This window comes from Gobius niger, assembly GCF_951799975.1.
Source record: "Gobius niger genome assembly, chromosome: 9".
NCBI lineage: Eukaryota > Metazoa > Chordata > Actinopteri > Gobiiformes > Gobiidae > Gobius > Gobius niger.
The window spans coordinates 33355984-33374583 of record NC_136860.1 but is presented as its reverse complement, the minus strand read 5'-3'; the positions used below and the strand labels follow the sequence as shown (position 1 = coordinate 33374583).

At 40.0% G+C, this 18600-nt stretch overlaps 2 protein-coding genes across 2 annotated transcripts; both read right to left on the bottom strand.

Moving 5' to 3' along the window:
• Positions 1 to 1455: 1455 nt before the first annotated feature.
• Positions 1456 to 15667, bottom strand: LOC306968125 (adenylate cyclase type 5-like). The gene is made up of 13 exons (XM_079563429.1): positions 15535 to 15667; positions 12103 to 12125; positions 11523 to 11682; positions 10947 to 11044; positions 10519 to 10606; positions 10258 to 10374; positions 9352 to 9513; positions 7785 to 7969; positions 7419 to 7551; positions 6156 to 6419; positions 5766 to 5970; positions 4058 to 4182; positions 1456 to 2342 (listed from the first exon to the last, which is right to left on the bottom strand). The coding sequence occupies exons 1-13, from the start codon at positions 15655 to 15657 to the stop codon at positions 2214 to 2216; spliced, it is 1812 nt and encodes a 603-aa protein (XP_079419555.1). The 5' UTR covers positions 15658 to 15667; the 3' UTR covers positions 1456 to 2213.
• Positions 15668 to 16245: 578 nt separating this feature from the next.
• LOC306967609 (tripartite motif-containing protein 16-like) lies at positions 16246 to 18147 on the bottom strand. The gene has a single exon (XM_079562691.1). The coding sequence runs from the start codon at positions 18134 to 18136 to the stop codon at positions 16511 to 16513; it is 1626 nt and encodes a 541-aa protein (XP_079418817.1). The 5' UTR covers positions 18137 to 18147; the 3' UTR covers positions 16246 to 16510.
• Positions 18148 to 18600: the final 453 nt, after the last annotated feature.

Genomic DNA, 18600 nt, shown 5'->3' with positions numbered 1-18600 from the left:
AAGGGGTTAAACTGTATTTGTGCATCATTTTAACCATGACGGAGGGAGCTGGTTAAATCTGACCTATCGATGGTGACAGCAGCTGTTATCTGTGAAGGGAAACCTCTGCTTTGCTCTAAACGTCTTGAAAAAGGCTGAGAAATATGTGAATAACTGGGATGTTTGGACAGAGTTTAGACCTTGGTTAACAGTATCAGCTCCTCTTATGGGGAAAATAAATAAACATTGGGTGATTTAACCAGTTACCTGCATCCACCACCTGTAAGTCGTGTTCTCGTTCTTCGTTATATTTTCAGAAACTATTAAAGTTCTTTGCTTTTAAATGAGGCGCTGGCCTAAAGGCTGTAAACCTGTGATGAAAAAGTGGCAAAATGTAGAGAAAAGGCAATGAACTCACAACAAAAAAGGGACAAATAGCTGCAATAAAGCGATAATGTGACTAAAACATGCCGGAAAAGCAACAAAAACATGAGGAATAAGTGGCTAAAAAACAATGAAAAAAGCCACAAAAAAATGCAACAAAAATGTGGCGTAACCGATCGACAACTAGTTTAGATCAGTTTGTAGGTCTTAGCTTTCAAATGGGGCGTTATACTTTAGCCTATGGGCTGTAAACTCTCCTGTCGAGAAGCTTTTAGATTTGGGTAAAGCTGAACTGGAGAAAATGTGCTGGGTTTAGGTGGGGGTTAATTCAAAGTTTACAAATCGAGTCCTCACTATGGGTTAAAACTGGGGTTGATTTGTGGCTCTTTAGTGGGAATCGAATCTCTGAGATCTGTTTGTGTCAAAGAGCCGTTCAAAAGTGTGGCTACATTTTATAGAGGCCAGAAAACTGATGCTGTGACGTGTGTTTATCACGCACTGCTGGAGCTGCTCACACGCCGTATCCAACCTGGAGGTCATTTTCTCAGAGAGTGATTCCTATAGCTGCCAGCAGGAGGCGCCCCAGTCAGGATGTTCACCAGCTCTTTCACCTGCATTTCATTGTTACCATTTATTTCTTACAGAGACATATTTTCAAATTATAAAACGTACAATATAAAAGGCGAAGCACCTAAAATAATGTTTTTAAGTCTATCTTTAAGCTCCATATGCAGGACATGTCCACTTTAACCTCTTAACCTCCACCTGAACTGAGCTCATTATCTCCAGTTCTTGAAAAAAAAAATCATGAAAATAGCGACGAGGATGAAAACTCAACAATAAAGTGACAAAAAGAGAAACAAAAAAGTTGATTCTGATGTGATGAGACGTTACCCTGGCCTATAGGCGAACTGGAGAAAATGGCCCCGTTTAAGGCGGGGGTGAAGAGCTTAAAGAAAAGAGCTTTTCCCTGTGGTTTACCTGTACCTGGTTTATCCGACTGTTTTAGAAATGTGCCTGATGTTACTGATATGCATCACCACTTTGTTTATGGATGAAAAAAGGAAAGATAGGGGGGAAAAAAAATCAATAGGTCGACAAAGGGACACGTCCAGAGCCTAAACTCTCTCATTGTGAGACATTATGGAACCTATGGCTCTATGGATGGAGCATGAAATGGACTAAACCCTTTAAACCTCATTGGAAATACGACAAATAGTCTTTCAATTCAGCTTTGGACGTCACTTCTCTGTCATTTCCTACTTTCCTGGGACCACACGAACGCAGCACTGACCCCACGTGATCAGACTAGATTCAAAAAAGTGTCAGAAAAAAAGCTCGGAAAAAACCTCCCCCGGCAAAAAGACTATGTACATCTGAAGAATACGCTCTGGTGTTTAAAGTTAGCTCTCTCATATATTAATGTACAAAATATAGACTCATTTCAAAATATTTGCACGAGCCGCTCGGTGCCAGTCAAATACAAAACAAAAACAAAACAAAAAAAACAGGTGTATAAAAGCTCTCCTGACATCCTTTTTAGTGCTGCTGGCGAAACAGGAAGTAAACATGTGCAGCCTTTCAAAATAAGAGCTTTAAAAAAAAAAAAGGAACATGCCGTCTCTTCTGTCCACGATTCGTCCTGAAATCTTTGGTCTCGACATTAGGAGCAGCTCATCCTTTCCCCACGTTTCGCTTCAGGAGGGGAAAAGTTACATCCAACACGCGGCGGCCATTTTGGAAACACCCGCAGCAGGAAAAGTTCAGAGTTCGCCGTGTGTTTTACGAAAGGTCCGACGGTGTTAAAAGATCCACAGAAGCTGGAGCGAGCGAGGGTCCGTGAGCGAGGGTTAGCTGTTGGGGGGTCCCGCGGTGAGGAAGTACGTCATCATGTCGCCTTTTCCTTTGACGGTGACGATTCCTCTGTACTCCAGTGTGTAGTTATAAGAGTTCAGCACTTGGTAGAGATCTGTGGTGACCTGGAGACACGGAGAAGGAAATGGAGTTCAAGAAAAAAGCAGTTTGAGGTTTTTTTCCTTTAATCACTTTAACCTCTCAACTCCCACCTAAACGGATCCCATTTTCTAAAGTTTGGCTTTACCCTGATCAAAAAGCTTCTTGGGAAAAAATCACCAAAACAGCCACGAAAAATGAGAAGAAAACAAGGATGTAAACGCAACAAAAATGTGACCAAAATTCAACAAAGATGTGACAAAAATGTGACAAAAACTCAACCAAAGAGTGACAAAAATTCAACAAAAATTCAACAAAAATTAAACAAAAATTAAACAAAAAAATGACAAAAATTAAAAAAAAATTAAACAAAATGTGACAAAAATTCAACAAAAATATGACAAAAATATGACAAAAATTAAACAAAAATGTGACAAAAATTCAACAAAAATGTGACAAAAATTCAACAAAAATGTGACAAAAATTCAACAAAAATGTGACAAAAATTCAACAAAAATGTGACAAAAATTCAACAAAAATGTGACAAAAATTCAACAAAAATGTGACAAAAATTCAACAAAAATATGACAAAAAAATTACACAAATTTAACAAAAAAGTGAAAAAAAATTCCACAAAAATTCAACAAAAAAATGACAGAAATTCAACAAAAATGTGACAAAAATGTGACAAAAATTTGACAAAAATTCAACAAAAATGTGACAAAAATTCAACAAAAATTCAACAAAAATTCAACAAAAATTCAACAAAAATTCAACAAAAATTCAACAAAAATTCAACAAAAATTCAACAAAAATTCAACAAAAATTCAACAAAAATTCAACAAAAATTCAACAAAAATTCAACAAAAATATGACAAAAAATGACACAAATTTAACAAAAAAGTGAAAAAAAATTCAACAAAAATTCAACAAAAAAATGACAAAAATTCAACAAAAATGTGACAAAAAATGAAAAAAAGAAAAACAAAACATGCAAAAGGTGACACAACACAGCAACAACGCAAGGAAAAAGATTAATTTTGTGGGTCTTTCAAATGAGGTGTTTACACAGGCCTATATAAAGGCCAAAGAGGACAGAATGCATTTGGTTTAGGCGGGTGGTAAGAGGTTAAAAAAGCATCTTAGTTTGGGACAAAAAACACACAATCAATGACTTCTTTGTGCCACTAACCATTATCCAGCCCCACTGTTATAAATAACTCTTTTTATGTCACCATTTCCTTGTGTTTCTTCTATGCCTTTGCAGCCGAAAATGACATCTAGGCCTAAATCAAAGCTCTCGGTCTCTGAGTTACGGGCCCTGTAATGACTCCACAGCTGATAGAGGGAGACTAATACGAGCGCATGTAATTAGCCTTTTTCATTACGTTGATGGAGCCCTATATTATCCAGAACAGCCGCCCATGTGTGAAGTGCAGAGGGAGGCTGCGGCCAAATGTAAGGAAGCAAATAAGCCGATACAGAAGAACGTGCATTTAACCCGGTCTACGCTGATTAGTCCCACAGTGATTTATCATGTGTGTTTTATAGTTCTGTCAATAGAGCTAATCCATGTGTTCTCTGTGCAGTGACACAACCAAAACAGTACAAAATGATCCCACCACGAAGCTTTGATAATGCCATGAAAAGCCACTTTGAGTGTTGAAGAGTGTTAAAGGTTTTGATCAAACTTAATGCAATAAAGTGTAAATGTTTCAATGTCCATCTTCAGGTCAGTCACCTGTATCCTCTCCGGGACCCCAGTGCTGTCCATTCGACTCGCCACATTCACCGTGTTCCCCCAAATGTCGTACTGAGGTTTCCTGGCTCCGATCACTCCCGCCACGACCGGACCGATGTTCAGGCCTGCGAGGAGAAGAAACCACAAATCAAACGTAGTATAAATACTTACTACATGGTTCAATCAAAGTCATGCTGATTCAGAACTGGTTTTGTCCCATGTCATTATTATTCACTACTTTAACTACGTTAAAAACTGGCTTTAAAGGCTCTATACGGGATTGTTTTCTAGTAGTGAGTAACAAGTGAACTTCTCCATTGTGAGATCAATAAAGGATTATCTTTATTTGAATTGGGACAGTGCACATTAATCAACATGTGTTTCTTCAACATGTAAATGTGCCGGAGTTTGCCATATAGGCTCATTTTCATCCGTCGTCCCATGGCAGGTTGACGTCATGACAGGACAAACATCAGGCACAAACATACAGCAAAAACACCATCACAGAGACATAAGAAGACAGTGAATGATGAATGATAACAATAAATATGTAAAAAGTAGGTAAATGTTCACAGATAAAAGATCAGAAAGGGACAATACACAAAACACCACAATCTTCCACACAGTGAGACATGCATCAGTGGTGACTCTAGACCATGTTGTGTTCACATGTCTGATTGTCCAAAAGCCACTTCTTCACAGAGTTTCTAAAAGTGTGGAATGAGGTCAGGTTCCTCAGTTCAGTTGGGATCAAGTTCCAGGAGTGAGCTGCTCGTACTGAGAAGGAAGATTGTCCAAAAGAAGTCTTTCTAAATGGGATTTTACAGTCTCCTCTGCTTGATGAGCGTGTGTTTGTATTGACATTCAGCTGTATAAACTCCTGTAATGGGGCTAGTCCATGTAGGGTTTTATAGACCAAATGTGCCAATAAACTCATCCCTATGAAGACAGATATGTTCATGATTTCTTAGGGCCTATAATCTGTTTTTTTGCTGTGGTTTAACCCTTGTCTGGATCTGGTAAGCAGTTAATATTGACCAGGTTATTTGATTCAGCTTTAGTTTTAGTCTTTTTATAAAAAGTTAGTGACTTATAGTCAAGATTCAGTCAAATCATTGTTTTTAGTCGACGAAAAGTTCATAAGAATTTAGTCGACTAAATCTAAAATTGTATTCATTCAACCTTACATTTATATTATTGTATTCAAACATAATGAGATTGTGTTGACGGAGAATCTCCCAGAGGAACAAAGCACAGACCTGTTCCTTCAGATTGTGTCACTGACTATTTTATTCTCTTCTCTTCTTTTCATTTTTACTTAGTTTTTATTAGTCAGCAGAGTTTAGTCATAGTTCTAGTCTCATTAACCACTTTTACTTTAGTTTTAGTTTAATTTTAGTCTGCAAAAATATTACTTTGAAGAAAAATGATGACAAATCTTCTTGTCGATTAAACGTACACAGGTTTGGTTTGTTCTTGTGTAGAGTTTAGACGTCAAATCCGGATTGGTTTAAGAGATGGCTTGAATATTACATGAAAGTTTAGCATTGGTTTAATCCAGTATTAGTCCCGGGTTGGTCCTTTGTTTGCCCTGTGTTGTTGAACTACTGAGTCTTGCTTAGAATTGGTTTGAAAACCGAGAGACAGCGCTCGTTCTCTATACGTTGATCCTTCCTGTGTCCATATACTTCCCCGCCTTCAACTGTACCTATTTTCATCTTGAAGTTGTTGAAGGAGTGCTCGTTGATGTACTTCATCTGGTCCATCAGTCTCATGGCGTAGTCGGCGAGGGCTCTGATGTGAGAGCGGCCGGTTTTATCGTACGTGGAGTCGTTCAGACCAGACGCCGCCATGTACGTGGAGCCGATCGTCTTTATCTTCTCCAGCTGACGGAACTGCTCCTCACTGATGATCTGCAGAGGGCGAGGAAGAGTTCAATCATTTTAGTTTAGTTACGAATGAAAACTGCCATTTGAGATTGTTTCCAGAATGTGACGATGCTCCACCTTCAAAACGTGAACAGAAGAAGCCCATATCTCCGTCTCCTTCTCCAAACATCTAATCGATCTCATAATAAGTATAACAAGTGCGTTCCAACCTCGTCAAAGTCCGCGATGATCTCGTTGAGCAGCCTGAGACACTCCACTCCCTCGTTGTTGGCCTCCAGCTCCACGTAGAACTCGGAGAAGTTACTGATGGAGGCGAACATGACCGCGACGCATTCACAGGACTGGTAATACAGCTCGTCATTCCGCCGCTCTCTCTGGAGGAAGTGCGCCGCCACGTCTTTGGGTAAAATGTTGTGCAGGAGCCGCCGGTTATAGGCCTGAAGCTCCTCCATCTCCTCCTTCTCCTCTGTGGCCTGAAAACAAGTCCAGGTCACAATGGTGAGCGTCCAATAAGAGTTTTTATGTATTCTTCAAAGTTTACCACAAGGTTCTGTCTTGGGTCCGCTTCTTTTCTTTTTTTATGTACATTATTTTGTGAATTCTTTCCTGATTCTTCTTCAAAGTCATCTTTATTGATGATATACACTTACTTTTGTTACATAAACATTTGGAACAATCCCAAAACCTTGTCATGGAGTTAATTCATGTGGACATTTGGTTCAAATCTAATAAAATAACCCGAAATATTGAAAATTAATGCAGCCGTCGAAAAGTAATAAACAATAATTGGTTGGTGTTGGTGTCACAATTACATTATTTTCTTTTTCTTGAGCATTTTTTTTTGTATTTTAATAACTGGTGCCAATTTAGTGCAAATACAGTCATAATTGTAGAAGCTAATAAAGAGTAATATCCACAAATGTTCATATATTGACATATATTTCAAAATAAATGTCCAGATATAAAAAATAAAGGTTGTAGTAAGTTGCTGGTATGATAATTTGGTGCCACGACAGTAAAAAATGTAGAAGGTATTGAAGATTATCCATAAATTGTCATATTTGACATTTATATTAACATATTTGTTGATATAAATTTCAAAATAAAGGTCCAGACCTCAAAAGTAAAGGTTGTAGTAAGTTTCTAGTATGATAATTGGTAACTGGTGTAAATTTAGTGTCACTACATTGAAAACTGTAGAAGCTTTTGAAGAGTAATATCCATAAATTGTTTTACTTTGACATACATTTCAAAATAAAGGCTCAGACCTGAAAAGTAAAGGTTGTAGTAAGTTGCTGGTATAATAATTAAGGCTTAATAAAACAACATATATATAAAAACAACCACATGCTCTGATGAAGTCTAATACATTGATAGGTGATAAACAGGACATTTATAATTCGAGTCGACCAATTGGATCATATACAATTAACTGAGTATATTAAGCTACAAAGTGTTTCTCATAAACCGACCTGCAGTTTCCACAGAAAGTCGAGTCTGGCCGTGGACTCCACCTGCTGAGCGTGAAGATACAGGGCCAGGACAAACACGGTGAGCACCACTGGAGTCATGATCTTCAGCGGGACCTTCAGATCCACCGCACAACTGCAAACACAGAAATATAAAGGTGAGAGGAGGGAAAGTGGAGCGATTTACTGCCTAACGTTAGCTCATTCGCTTTAGCATCTGTTGCCTGTACATCAGAACGGCTCATTTGTGCCACTGCTCTGGTCATGATGACGGTTAATGATGCTCATGTGGCTGAAGAGGAGACTCACCTTGAGCCTGTTATGTTGCTGTGAAAAAAACAAACAAATCTAAAGTGAGAAGTGACTTACGTGGCGTTGAGAGCGTTGGCCGTGATGAGCAGGTCCTGGTTGTCGAACAGACCGACCGTGGGCACCTCCAGCACCAGGACGTACAGCAGCTCAATGACCAGCATCAGACACAGCTTCCCAATACTGGACACCTGCAGGAAGACGGAGCAGGCCAGGAGGCTGAGGAGGACGCACAACGTGAAGTACTGCAAAGAAAGAGGAGAAAGACGGCAGAGGTTATTATTATTATTCTTTATTTATACAGGTGGTCTCTTGAGACTCAATGTCTCAGACCTGTTAAAACATACAAGGTAAATAACAGTTAACAATAAGACAACAGTGGAACGATTAGACTATAACACAATACTAAGAAAATGTGTAAAACTTAAAAACAAGAGCAGTCACATGGAGGAAACTCCTTTACAAGGGATTTAAACTGATGGAAGGTCATGAGATGATCCACATAAAAGGTTTTCTGTGCCTCATTCCAGACATTTGGTGTGAAGTAGCAAAAGGCCTTCTTTCCCCATTCTGTCTTTACACGGTGAGACTCGAGAGTCAAAATGTCCTGAGACCTCAGCGGGTCAGCATCTGACCTGACATTTATAAGATTAAACAAATAATCAGGAAGGACACTAAGAAGAGCTTCATAAATAAACAGCAGACAGTGCTGCTCCCTCCTTGCTTCTGTAGATCGCCATCCCACTTTAGCATAAAGATCACAGTGGTGGGTCCTATAACCATCTCCAGTGATGAATCTAATGGCTAAATGGAAAACTGCATTCAGAGGCTTCAACACAGATGCAGTGGAATGCATATATTTGACATCACCGTAATCCAAAATTGAAAGTAAGGTAGCCTGGATTAACAGTTGTCTCTTGTTAGGAGGGACACAGTTTTTGTTTCTGTAGAAAAAAGACAGCTTTGCTTTAAGTTTGTTCGTTAGCTCCTGGACATGTTTAGTAAATGAGAGCCTCTCATCAATCCAGATGCCAAGATATTTAAAATATGGCACTTTCTCAATAATGGAACCGTCTAAAGCAGAGACTGACACGTTCTGTGACAGAACCGACTGTTTTCTAGAGAACAACATGCATTTAGTTTTCGAGGAGTTCATCAACATTTTCAAGTCAGTAAAATTTTGTTGAACCAAATTGAAGTCATGTTGTTATTTTGAATTGCTCGTGCAGCAGAGGGCGACATAGAGTACAGTCATCTGCATATAAATGAATGGAGCTTTGTTTTAGGTTATCACCAATAGAGTTAATATACATTGTAAATAAAAGTGGTCCTAAAACTGACCCTTGAGGCACACCTTTCTTAAGACATAAAAATTCAGACTGGTAGCCTTTAGCAACAACCGCCTGGGTTCGATCTGTGAGATAATTTCTAAACCAATTTCTTGCATTTAAATCAAAACCAAAGAGATCAAGACAATACAATGGTTAAGGAGAGACACTTCAACAGGAACAATATGTATCTTCTTATTAGAACTGGCTTGAAAGTGTTGCATCCACAGTGTGTGTTGATGAATGAGCGGTATCTACAGCCCCCTGGTCTCCTAAAGTATAAATATAGTGAGCGTTACCTCTGGGAAGCTGCAGACCGGACTGTCCTGCTGCGCACAGGGGCTCTGCTCAGAGCTCAGGCTGAGGTTCAGGAGGTGAGTGTGACACGGATTCACACTGTCACGAGAAACGTTCAACTCCGACACGATGCACTCGCGCAGGTCGTGACTACTGCAGGTGAACTGAGGAGAGAGACCGAGAGAGTCAGGATTAAGACTAAATCAACCTCTGACCACCCGCCAAAACCAAATGCATTCTCTCCTCTTTGTCATTGTCCTCACTTTTTATTTCCCTTATGTGTTTTTGTCTCTTTTTTATGTCACTTTTGTTACTTTTTTTGTTACTTTTTTGTTGGATTATTGTCACTTTTTTGTAACATTTTTTGCTGCTCGTTTGTCACTTTTTTGCTGTATTTTTGTCATTTTTCCTGGATTTTTGCCATTTTTTTGCTGGATTTTTGCCATTTTTTTTGCTGGACTTTTGCCTTTTTTTTGCTGGACTTTTGCCTTTTTTTTGCTGGATTTTTGCCATTTTTTTGCTGGATTTTTGCCATTTTTTTTGCTGGACTTTTGCCTTTTTTTTGCTGGACTTTTGCCTTTTTTTTGCTGGATTTTTGCCATTTTTTGCTGGATTTTTGCCATTTTTTTGCTGGATTTTTGCCATTTTTTTTGCTGCTCTTTTGTCTTTTTTTTGCTGGATTTTTGCCATTTTTTTGCTGGACTTTTGCCTTTTTTTGCTGGATTTTTGCCATTTTTTTTGCTGGATTTTTGCCTTTTTTTTGTGGATTTTTGCCTTTTTTTTGTGGATTTTTTTTGTATTTTTTTGCTGGAGAAAACACGTTCAGATGGGAGTTAAGAGGTTAAGTTCCAGATAATCACGGTAATTATGAAGTTGAGGGAAGTGAGGGGGCCAGACTTAGCACTTACGATGTTGATGAAAGCAGAGAGAAACACCAGGATGATGGTGAAGACTCCCACTAAAGTGCTTTTGAGTCTGGACTGGACGATTCTCCTGGACACGGTTTGGAGCGGGAGCGGGAAGAGCTGGAAGTAAAAGAAGAATATTGAAAGAAAAACATATATTGCAGTTTTTACAAAGCTTCGATGAACTCATTTCATGTGCAAAGGAAGATAAACTCAAAACGCCTTCCCTGTGAGGTGATTATGGTACAGTTTTTAAGGCCTCACCCCGTAGCAGCAGTAGATGGTGGACAGGAACATCACAGCTGTCAGAATAATGAGGCAGGAGGCGAAGAAGCCCACCATCAAACTGGAGCTGCGAGAGGCAAAGCATTAGTTTAAATATGCACAACTCACTGTCAAAGAGAGAGAGAGGGAAGAGGAGGGAGGGACAGGGCGATAAACAGCAGATGTGCATGTTTTTACACCTACTTTAGTCAATTTCAGATGAACAAATTTGATCTAAACTCAAAGGCCCTTGATGGTAAAGTCTATGTTTATGCAGATAATGGGGAAGTGATGGGAAGTAAATGGATGGTTTCTAGTCGAGCCAAACGTTTCTCAGCGTCAGGGGGACATTCAGTATCGCTGCCGTGGTTTATATGTATCACAATCAGACGATATCACTAACAAAGTAGTAGTTCAGACGGACTTACGGTGGTACAATGACGATCTGGATGAAGCAGATGAAGAGAAAGACGAGGGAGGCGCAGGCCACGTACGCCCCGAACCTGGAGTCCACCTGTTTGGAGTACTGAGAGAGAGAGGGAGGTGTTTAAGGATTTAGCATTTACTGAGAGACAGAGGGAGACAAACAAGGACTGATTTAGAAAAGAAACGTGCCAATGTTTGCTATCAGATTGGCATTTTGAGCTGTCAGTCTTTACCATTTAAATAATTGTCCCGTATCACAACAATATTGGACAAGACTAAGGCATTGAAGCAAAAGTGCTCGTCCTGAACTATTTTCTCTTTGAGAGGAAAGGCCCGAGGAAAGGCGTGTCCTCCTCTTCTATCTGAAACATTTTCCTTTAGTTTCCGCTCAGACCGATCTCTTCCTCTGCCTCCCCGAAAACTGGTCTGTCATGGTCAATTATGTGCTACTCTAAGCTGCAAACGGTCACATATAGGCTTTATATAACACAGAAACCCGTACTTTAGGTCAGATCAGAGCAGTTAAATCCTGGTGGCGTCATGCAGTGAAGTGCAATGATTTTTAAATGAGCGCTCACCTTCTTCTCGAGGTCTGGCTCTCTGAAGGTCAGGAGGAACTTTTTAACGTGTTCAGATCTGAGTCGGTCGATGCTCCGGGCGTCGATGGCTCGACCCAGAAACTCGTCCACTTCGTCCTCCGGGTTTAGGTTCTCCTGAGTGTTTCTGAAGATGAAGTGTCTGCAAACAAACGGTACAAGATATAACACGAGCTCAAACGACAATAAATGTAGTGTGCCTCACATTTAAACTATTCCATTTTAGAAAAAAATATGGCTCAACAATCCATTTGATTTCTTACGGGAAACAAGCCCCAACTTCCTCTTTTTAGGATACAGCGATGCTTAACAATGCGTATCCAACATCTGTTCATCTATTCGTGCTTCAAAGACATTAAGAAGTGACTAATTACAATCGAAACAGCATCAGCAACATCGAGTTTCAGTTCAGGAGCAAAGAAATAAAATGTTCCTTTGCAGACTGACTGGTTTAAATGCTCCCTGAGTGAAGGCGTTTTATCCATGTCAGAAGTGGTTTAAGGCTCCTGTGTGAGTTACTGAGAGACAGTGTCAAAGTAAAAAGAATAAAAATGAGACTCACTTGTCCTTCGGGTCTTCAAAACCCTAAAGAAAAGGAAGAGAATTAGATCAATGCAGTTGTTCACAAACACACATGAGGGGGGTAGTTCTCTGTTGTATTTTCCCCCATTTGGACCAAGTATTTATTCATCAGAGTGCTTGAAGATCCGGTTTTATATATTTGTATTTCTTCATTGCAAACAACATTACTGTTATTTGACTAAGTATTTACATGTGGGTGCTTAGGACAGGCCGATGTCAAAGATGTAGTTTATTTATGGCGCTCGGGCTCCCTCTGGTGGATGAAATAAGCAACACCCTTTTCTTACCAAGTCACTTTCAAAAACATGAAACACATAAATCAAGACTGAGACAGTATTTTGTGAAGATTTGACACAAGAGCTCTGTCGGGTTTCAGCATTTCCTGCCTCTGTGCTTCTCCGTCTGGTCTGTAGGAGTTAATAAGCTCTATAGAGACACCGGGAGAGCGATACAAGCCGCATAGATGATGCTTTGGGTTAAAATTGCTTAGGATTTCTCGAAGTCTGACTCAAAACTGAAAAGTCAAAGCCACAAATCTACAGCAAACACGTTGTCAGGATTAAAAGTGAAGCGAATCCCAGGAAACGGCAGATAAGGCTCGTTTCACGGGGCTTTTACTGCGAGACGGACGTTTACAAGACTTTACTGTCAAAGTGTCGCAGCTCGAGGTTTTCTGATCGAGCCGGATTCTGCAGATCTGTTTCCATGTCAGAGAAACCCATGCAATGTGTTTTTACGACAGTTTAATATTGTAGAGTTTGCATTAAATAGAGAAACACAATGTTGACTCTGTTTGTGTTCGATAATGTCATAAAGCATTAACCTGGATTTGACTTTTGACTTATCAACTGGAAGCGCGAGCACAGATTTTACGGGCCTAAGTTGTGCACAGTTTATCACAGTAACATGGACTTTAGGACTGAAACCAGGGTCTGTTGGGTCATTTGACAAATCATAAAATAATAAAAGCATAAAATCTGCATTGAAACTTTGCTCTCGGTCTGAGAGTCTGTCAGGCTTTGTTGAAGCTGTGTGTGATTGTTAAAGGACTTTATGTGTGAAGAAAAACACTCAGGAAGAATCGCCATATTATCACCAAAACAGTTGCATAATGTTGTTCGACGCTGCACTGTTTAGTTGCACAAACAGTCTCCCGTTTTGTCACCTGCGCTCTCTCATCGGCCATTAGTGACACTCAGGCAAACAGTCAAACCATGTGGACGGAGCTGAGCCGCTCCATCACAGGCCAAAACAAACGCAATTTTCTTCAGTTTTGGCCTTGTTTTGGTCCTGATTTTGTATTTCTTCTTCCCAAAAATAGATGAATATCTGAATCTGTTGCTGAAATAACAACAGATAAAAGGTCAAAAACTGTTTTACACCTAATTAGAATATGTCACTATTTCTCCAGGCAAAATGATATTAAAATTTTGATATAAAAGATATTTTTGTATTTAAAATAAGCCCTCATTGTGTAATGAAACAAATATTAATTTCAGAAAAGAATTACTAAAGAAAATCCACAGTAAATGTAATATTTCTGTGTGATCAGATGTTTAAAAAGAGCCTCATGGTCGGCTCTACAGCAGGTTAAAAGTGATGACATCATCACTCCACTTCCAGTTCCAGCAGACCTTTAGTCCTATTCACTATAATGGGATCACATCACAAACATAAATAAAGACATTTTATGAGTTCAAATGGCCTGTAGTTCAAGGCACAAATCTTAAAAAAAAAAAATCATGTTGTGTTTACATTTGTACATTCATGTGATTTGAAGCGTTTTTGCCGTGTCTTTTGTTTTTCTTTGTTGCTTTTTTTGGTCACTTTTTTGTTGTGTTTTTGTCACTTTTTTGTTGCGTTTTCATCCTTGGTTCAGGTTCAGATGTTAACCCCTTAACTCCTATTGGCACATATTGACGACATACCTCTTCTTGCCAGACTGTGGCTAAAATAAGGCATGTTTTCCCTTGACACCTGTTTGCACCTCCATGCTGTACCTAGGAACGTTTTGCAAGCACTAGTTTCTCGGGTCATGGAAGCTATTTAGCGGAAATAGCATTTCTGCAAATCGAGGCACCAACTTTGATGAAATCTTCAAATGTAAATTGAGTTGTGCTAAAATAAAATCATGTGGCAGCTCTTTGTTTCCATCTTTAGATTGTTGATCAGAATGAACTTCGTGTGATGGATTTTTTTTTTGTTATTTGAAGATTTCAGTACGTTGTAAATTGGCAACATCAGGCCATAAAGGAAAACTGCAGTAGCTCCATCTGGTGGCCACAGTGACCGCATTTTAGTAGTATTTAGATTTATTACAGCGCTAAACCGTTTTTTAGAACATGCCATTTTAGTGAAATTCTATAATCATTGTAACAATAACATACAAGGATATAAAAAAAAGTTATCCCTTTTTTTACACAGAACAAAATGAAACCGTTGGTGTTGTTTGCAAAGCGACCACCAAGTGGATCTACTGGACCACGAACAAGAATTCCACGTCCGAAAATAATGTGCAATTATAATATAATTTGCAAATAAGTAATGGTAAATAGAGGTATCTGATGTACAATGTGTTATAAAACCTCAAGAAAGGGAGCAAAATATGATAATTAGTCATACAAACTGTAGATATTTTGTAGATAAATTGTCTGCACCTTTATAAAGTGCTTTTTTTCTCCTCCCTACATCAGGTGATGAAAGCAGCAGCAGCAGGGAAGGCACTGATGACAGGAACAGCAGTAATGAAGATGTTACTGAAAATCATGATGCCCTTCCTGTTACCAGTGCTGCTGCTGCAGGACGGCATCAGCTGCTCAAAATCAACACTTTACAAGTATTTAGTGAAAAGTGTTAGCTCTGTTTACTGTTCTAATATCCTAACGTGAATACACAAGTGCTCAGTGTATCTTACAGTGCATTTACATTTGTAATCATTCAGAACAAACACATTTTGTCACTTTAATACATTTACCACTTTTGCCTGTTGTTGCCGATTTGCAACATACCTATAACTATATCTGTACTAATTGCGACATACAAATTAACAATGTCCACTTAATTTAGCATCAGCTTGAAAGCAAAAACACTGATAATATATATTTTTTATATAATTAGAAATACATTCAGGCGGTAAGGGGTTAAAGGGGAAAAGCCAAAATGATTTTCTGTCAATTTGGCCCAAAACCTGAAAATGTATCTTTTTGTTTTGTTTTGCAGCATCTCACCTTAAACTTTCTGAGGTTAATTTATTATTATTCAATATATCAAATGCCGATGTTTTGATGTGGCTTCTGGTTCAGATTTTAGATATTTAGTCTGTGGAGAGAATCACTGATAAACAGTCATCAGTTTTCCACCTGGAGATTTCTTTCCTTCCTGTTAAACTTTGTGAATAAAAGCATGTCCTCACCATCCTCTTCATTTCTTTGGAGATCTGGTTTCCTCCGAGGTGGTTGTAAAACGGCCGGTCCGTCCAGTGTCCGCTGTTGTGCGTCACCGAGTTCGTCCTCTGACGGTTCATTTTGGCGATCATGGCTTTCTCCTCTTTCTGCAACAAAACAAAAACAAAACAAAGTAAGACTGAGGAAAAACAAGTGTCGGCTTCATTGTTTCTGGATCAGACGAATAAACAACGTGCAGTTCATTCACCTGTGTTTGAAGGAAGTAAAGGGGAGTTAGATGGAAAAAATATAAATACACCGCTGTAAAAATTGTCCATTTTATTTTATTGCCCTGACAGTTTATATTTTAAACCTAGTAGAAAAATAATATCTTTCATATGACAGGTTATATATTTACGACTCTTATTTGACAGTTGTAAAATATAGTAAATCATTTATTATTCAAACTTTGTTCCACATGAATTTGTTCATACACTTCAGTTCATTTATAGCCCTGCCCTACAGCTCTGAGAGAAAGAGTCTCATTCAACAAAACAGCAGCAGGATTCACCTTTTAGACCAGAAATGTGCATGTGTTTTATTAGGACGAGGAACAAGTGAAAGAAAGTCACGTCCGAACAAGTCATGAAGCTTTTTATTTATTATGTGCAGAATAAACAGAGAATCTACTGTAGCAAGAGCAAAGAAATCAAAACTTTACTGTTTACTGAACCCAAATACAAAGGAAAAACTATATTAAGAAAAGAACAACCAAAAAAAGTCACTGTCAAAAGAGGCAATCAGAACTTTTCCCACTAACCACCTCTGATGAAAGTTGAAGTAAAGTCTCATATTGACACAGTTTGGTTTTAACCTACATGTGTTTTGCATAAATTTGCATATTTCAGACAACGAACTCAGTGATAAAACTCAATAAGACTCAAGTACAAGATCAGACAGAACCTTTAACCCCCGACCTCAGCAAAACAACTACAAATAGTGGATTTATTTCAGTTTAAGGAAATGAACAGTGTCTAAATAATAATTAGGAAGCCAGACTCCAGCAAACAGTGGCTGAGTGAAGGTGGTCTGGACTCTGTGGAGGAGGCTCATGGTTTTGTCCTTAACACTGTAAAAGGACAGAGCCCCTGCGCTGTGGTCCAGGTAAACCCCGATTCTGTCTGAAATTGGACCTGAGACCTTGGAATCAACATCATTAGAATAAAATGAGTAACTGTTTATATTACAACGTAAAGCCCAGGATTTATCATTGCCTCCAAATCGACATTCATTGCTGTGTCCACGTCTCTTTATATCCCTGTATGACACTGCTATAAAAACCCCGTACTTCGCGCTCCACTCCACCTCCCAGTAACAGCGGCCCGTCAGACCCTCTGTACTCAGGACCTGTTGAAGAATATCAAATCTGTCCGGGTGATCAGGATAACTCTGCACTTCAGACACACGTGTTGCTCTTCTGTTTCCATCAGACAGAGACAGCTCTTTGCTTGCTGTGTTTGGGTCCAGTGTGACGTCACTTGCATACCTGAGGAAGTCCTCTCTGGAGCGGGGCTCAGGCTCAAACACATTAAACTCTTTCAGACTGAGCTGTAGTTGGTCCCTCAGCGCTGACACAGCTCTGGTCACATCCTCAAAGTCTGTCCTTGGTCTGGTCTGGAGCCTGGACTCGGTCTTCTCTGAGTCTATGGACAGTGAGGGGCAGAGCAGGAGAAACTGGTTGTGGTCCGGTGTGAGGGACAGTGTGTCCAGCTCAGAGATGCTCCTCTTCAGCTCAGTGACGTCCCGCTGCAGTTGGTCCTGAAGCTCTTGGACTTGTTTCAGTTGGATCTGCTCCTCAGAGCGGATCTGCTGCTCCACTTCAGAGCGTCTCTTCTCCAGGAGAAGGGCCATCTCTCTGAAGCTGTCCCCACTGCGCTGCACTGCTGTCTGGGCAGAGCGGCTGATGTCCTGGGCCTCCTGTCCGAGCCTCTCCTGCTCCGTCTCTTTGTGCTGGAGGTTCTGTTGCAGCAGAGCCCTCTTGGCCTCCAGCTGTTTCTGCCTGTGAGCCCTCTCTGCTGCAGAGGTCACTGTGTGGTGGCCCTGGTGCTGGTCCACAGAGCAGAGAAGGCAGATGATCTGCTGGTCTGTGCGGCAGAACAACTTCTTCAGCTCATTGTGCTCAGAGCAGAGGTTTTCCTGGAGCTTGTCAGAGGGCGCCACCAGCTGGTGTCTCTGTAGTCCTGCAACATTTCGATGAGGCTGGAGGTGGGTCTCACAGTAAGAGACCAAACACTGCAGACAGGAACTGACCGCCTTTAGCTTCCTCCCAGTGCACACATCACAGCTCACATCTCCAGGACCGGCATAGCAGTGGTCAGCAGGGGGCGCTGTGAGCCCTGTCGTCTTCAGCTCCTCCACTAGATTGGCAAACATTGTGTTTTTGGCCAGGACAGGCCTGGGAGTGAATATCTCTCTGCATTGAGGACAGCTGTACTTCACCTCTTGGTTCCAGTTGGTTTGAATACAGTCCATGCAGTAGCTGTGTCCACAGGGAAGAGTCACTGGATCCTTCAGTGTTTCCAAACAGATTGGACAGGTTAAGGCGTCTGCACTGAGTGCTCTCTGCGCCATCTCTGCACTCGGTGAGAATGACTGTGTGAGTTTCACTTCTACAAACATGAAACCTAAGTCTGCAGTGGGAGGAGACAGGCTCCACCCCCTGGTCTGAGCAGCTCTGAGCAGGACTGAGCTCTCTGAACTCTGACTCAACAGGGCTGTGAAGATTTCCAAATAAAGTGATGCGGTTAAGTGTTTCAAATAGAAAGTTTAGCCTGATTCATACTTTAATATCTCTATTATTGTTGGGTCATATGCAGAAGTGGTCAGTAACTATATACATTTAGTTAAGTACAGTACTACTGCAGTAAAGAGGAACTTACTTTTACTCCCTACATTTTCAAGCCAAATATAAGACACTTTATTCCACACCTTTTTAAAAAAAAAATAAAGTCTCCAAAGTAAAAAAGTATAAAACTGTCTGTGTGTTTTTAAAGGCTTCACTACAGAAAAGTAAATGACTGAAAACATCACTGTCT

Coding starts and splice junctions, on each gene's coding strand:
- LOC306968125 (XM_079563429.1), bottom strand. CDS start 15,657: ATGATCGCCAAAATGAACCGTCAGAGGACGAACTCGGTGACGCACAAC. Junction 11,045..11,522: donor AGCCAGACCTCGAGAAGAAG/GTGAGCGCTCAT, acceptor TCTCTCTCTCAG/TACTCCAAACAGGTGGACTC. Junction 7,970..9,351: donor CGGTCTGCAGCTTCCCAGAG/GTAACGCTCACT, acceptor CTTTCTTTGCAG/TACTTCACGTTGTGCGTCCT.
- LOC306967609 (XM_079562691.1), bottom strand. CDS start 18,136: ATGGCGCAGAGAGCACTCAGTGCAGACGCCTTAACCTGTCCAATCTGT.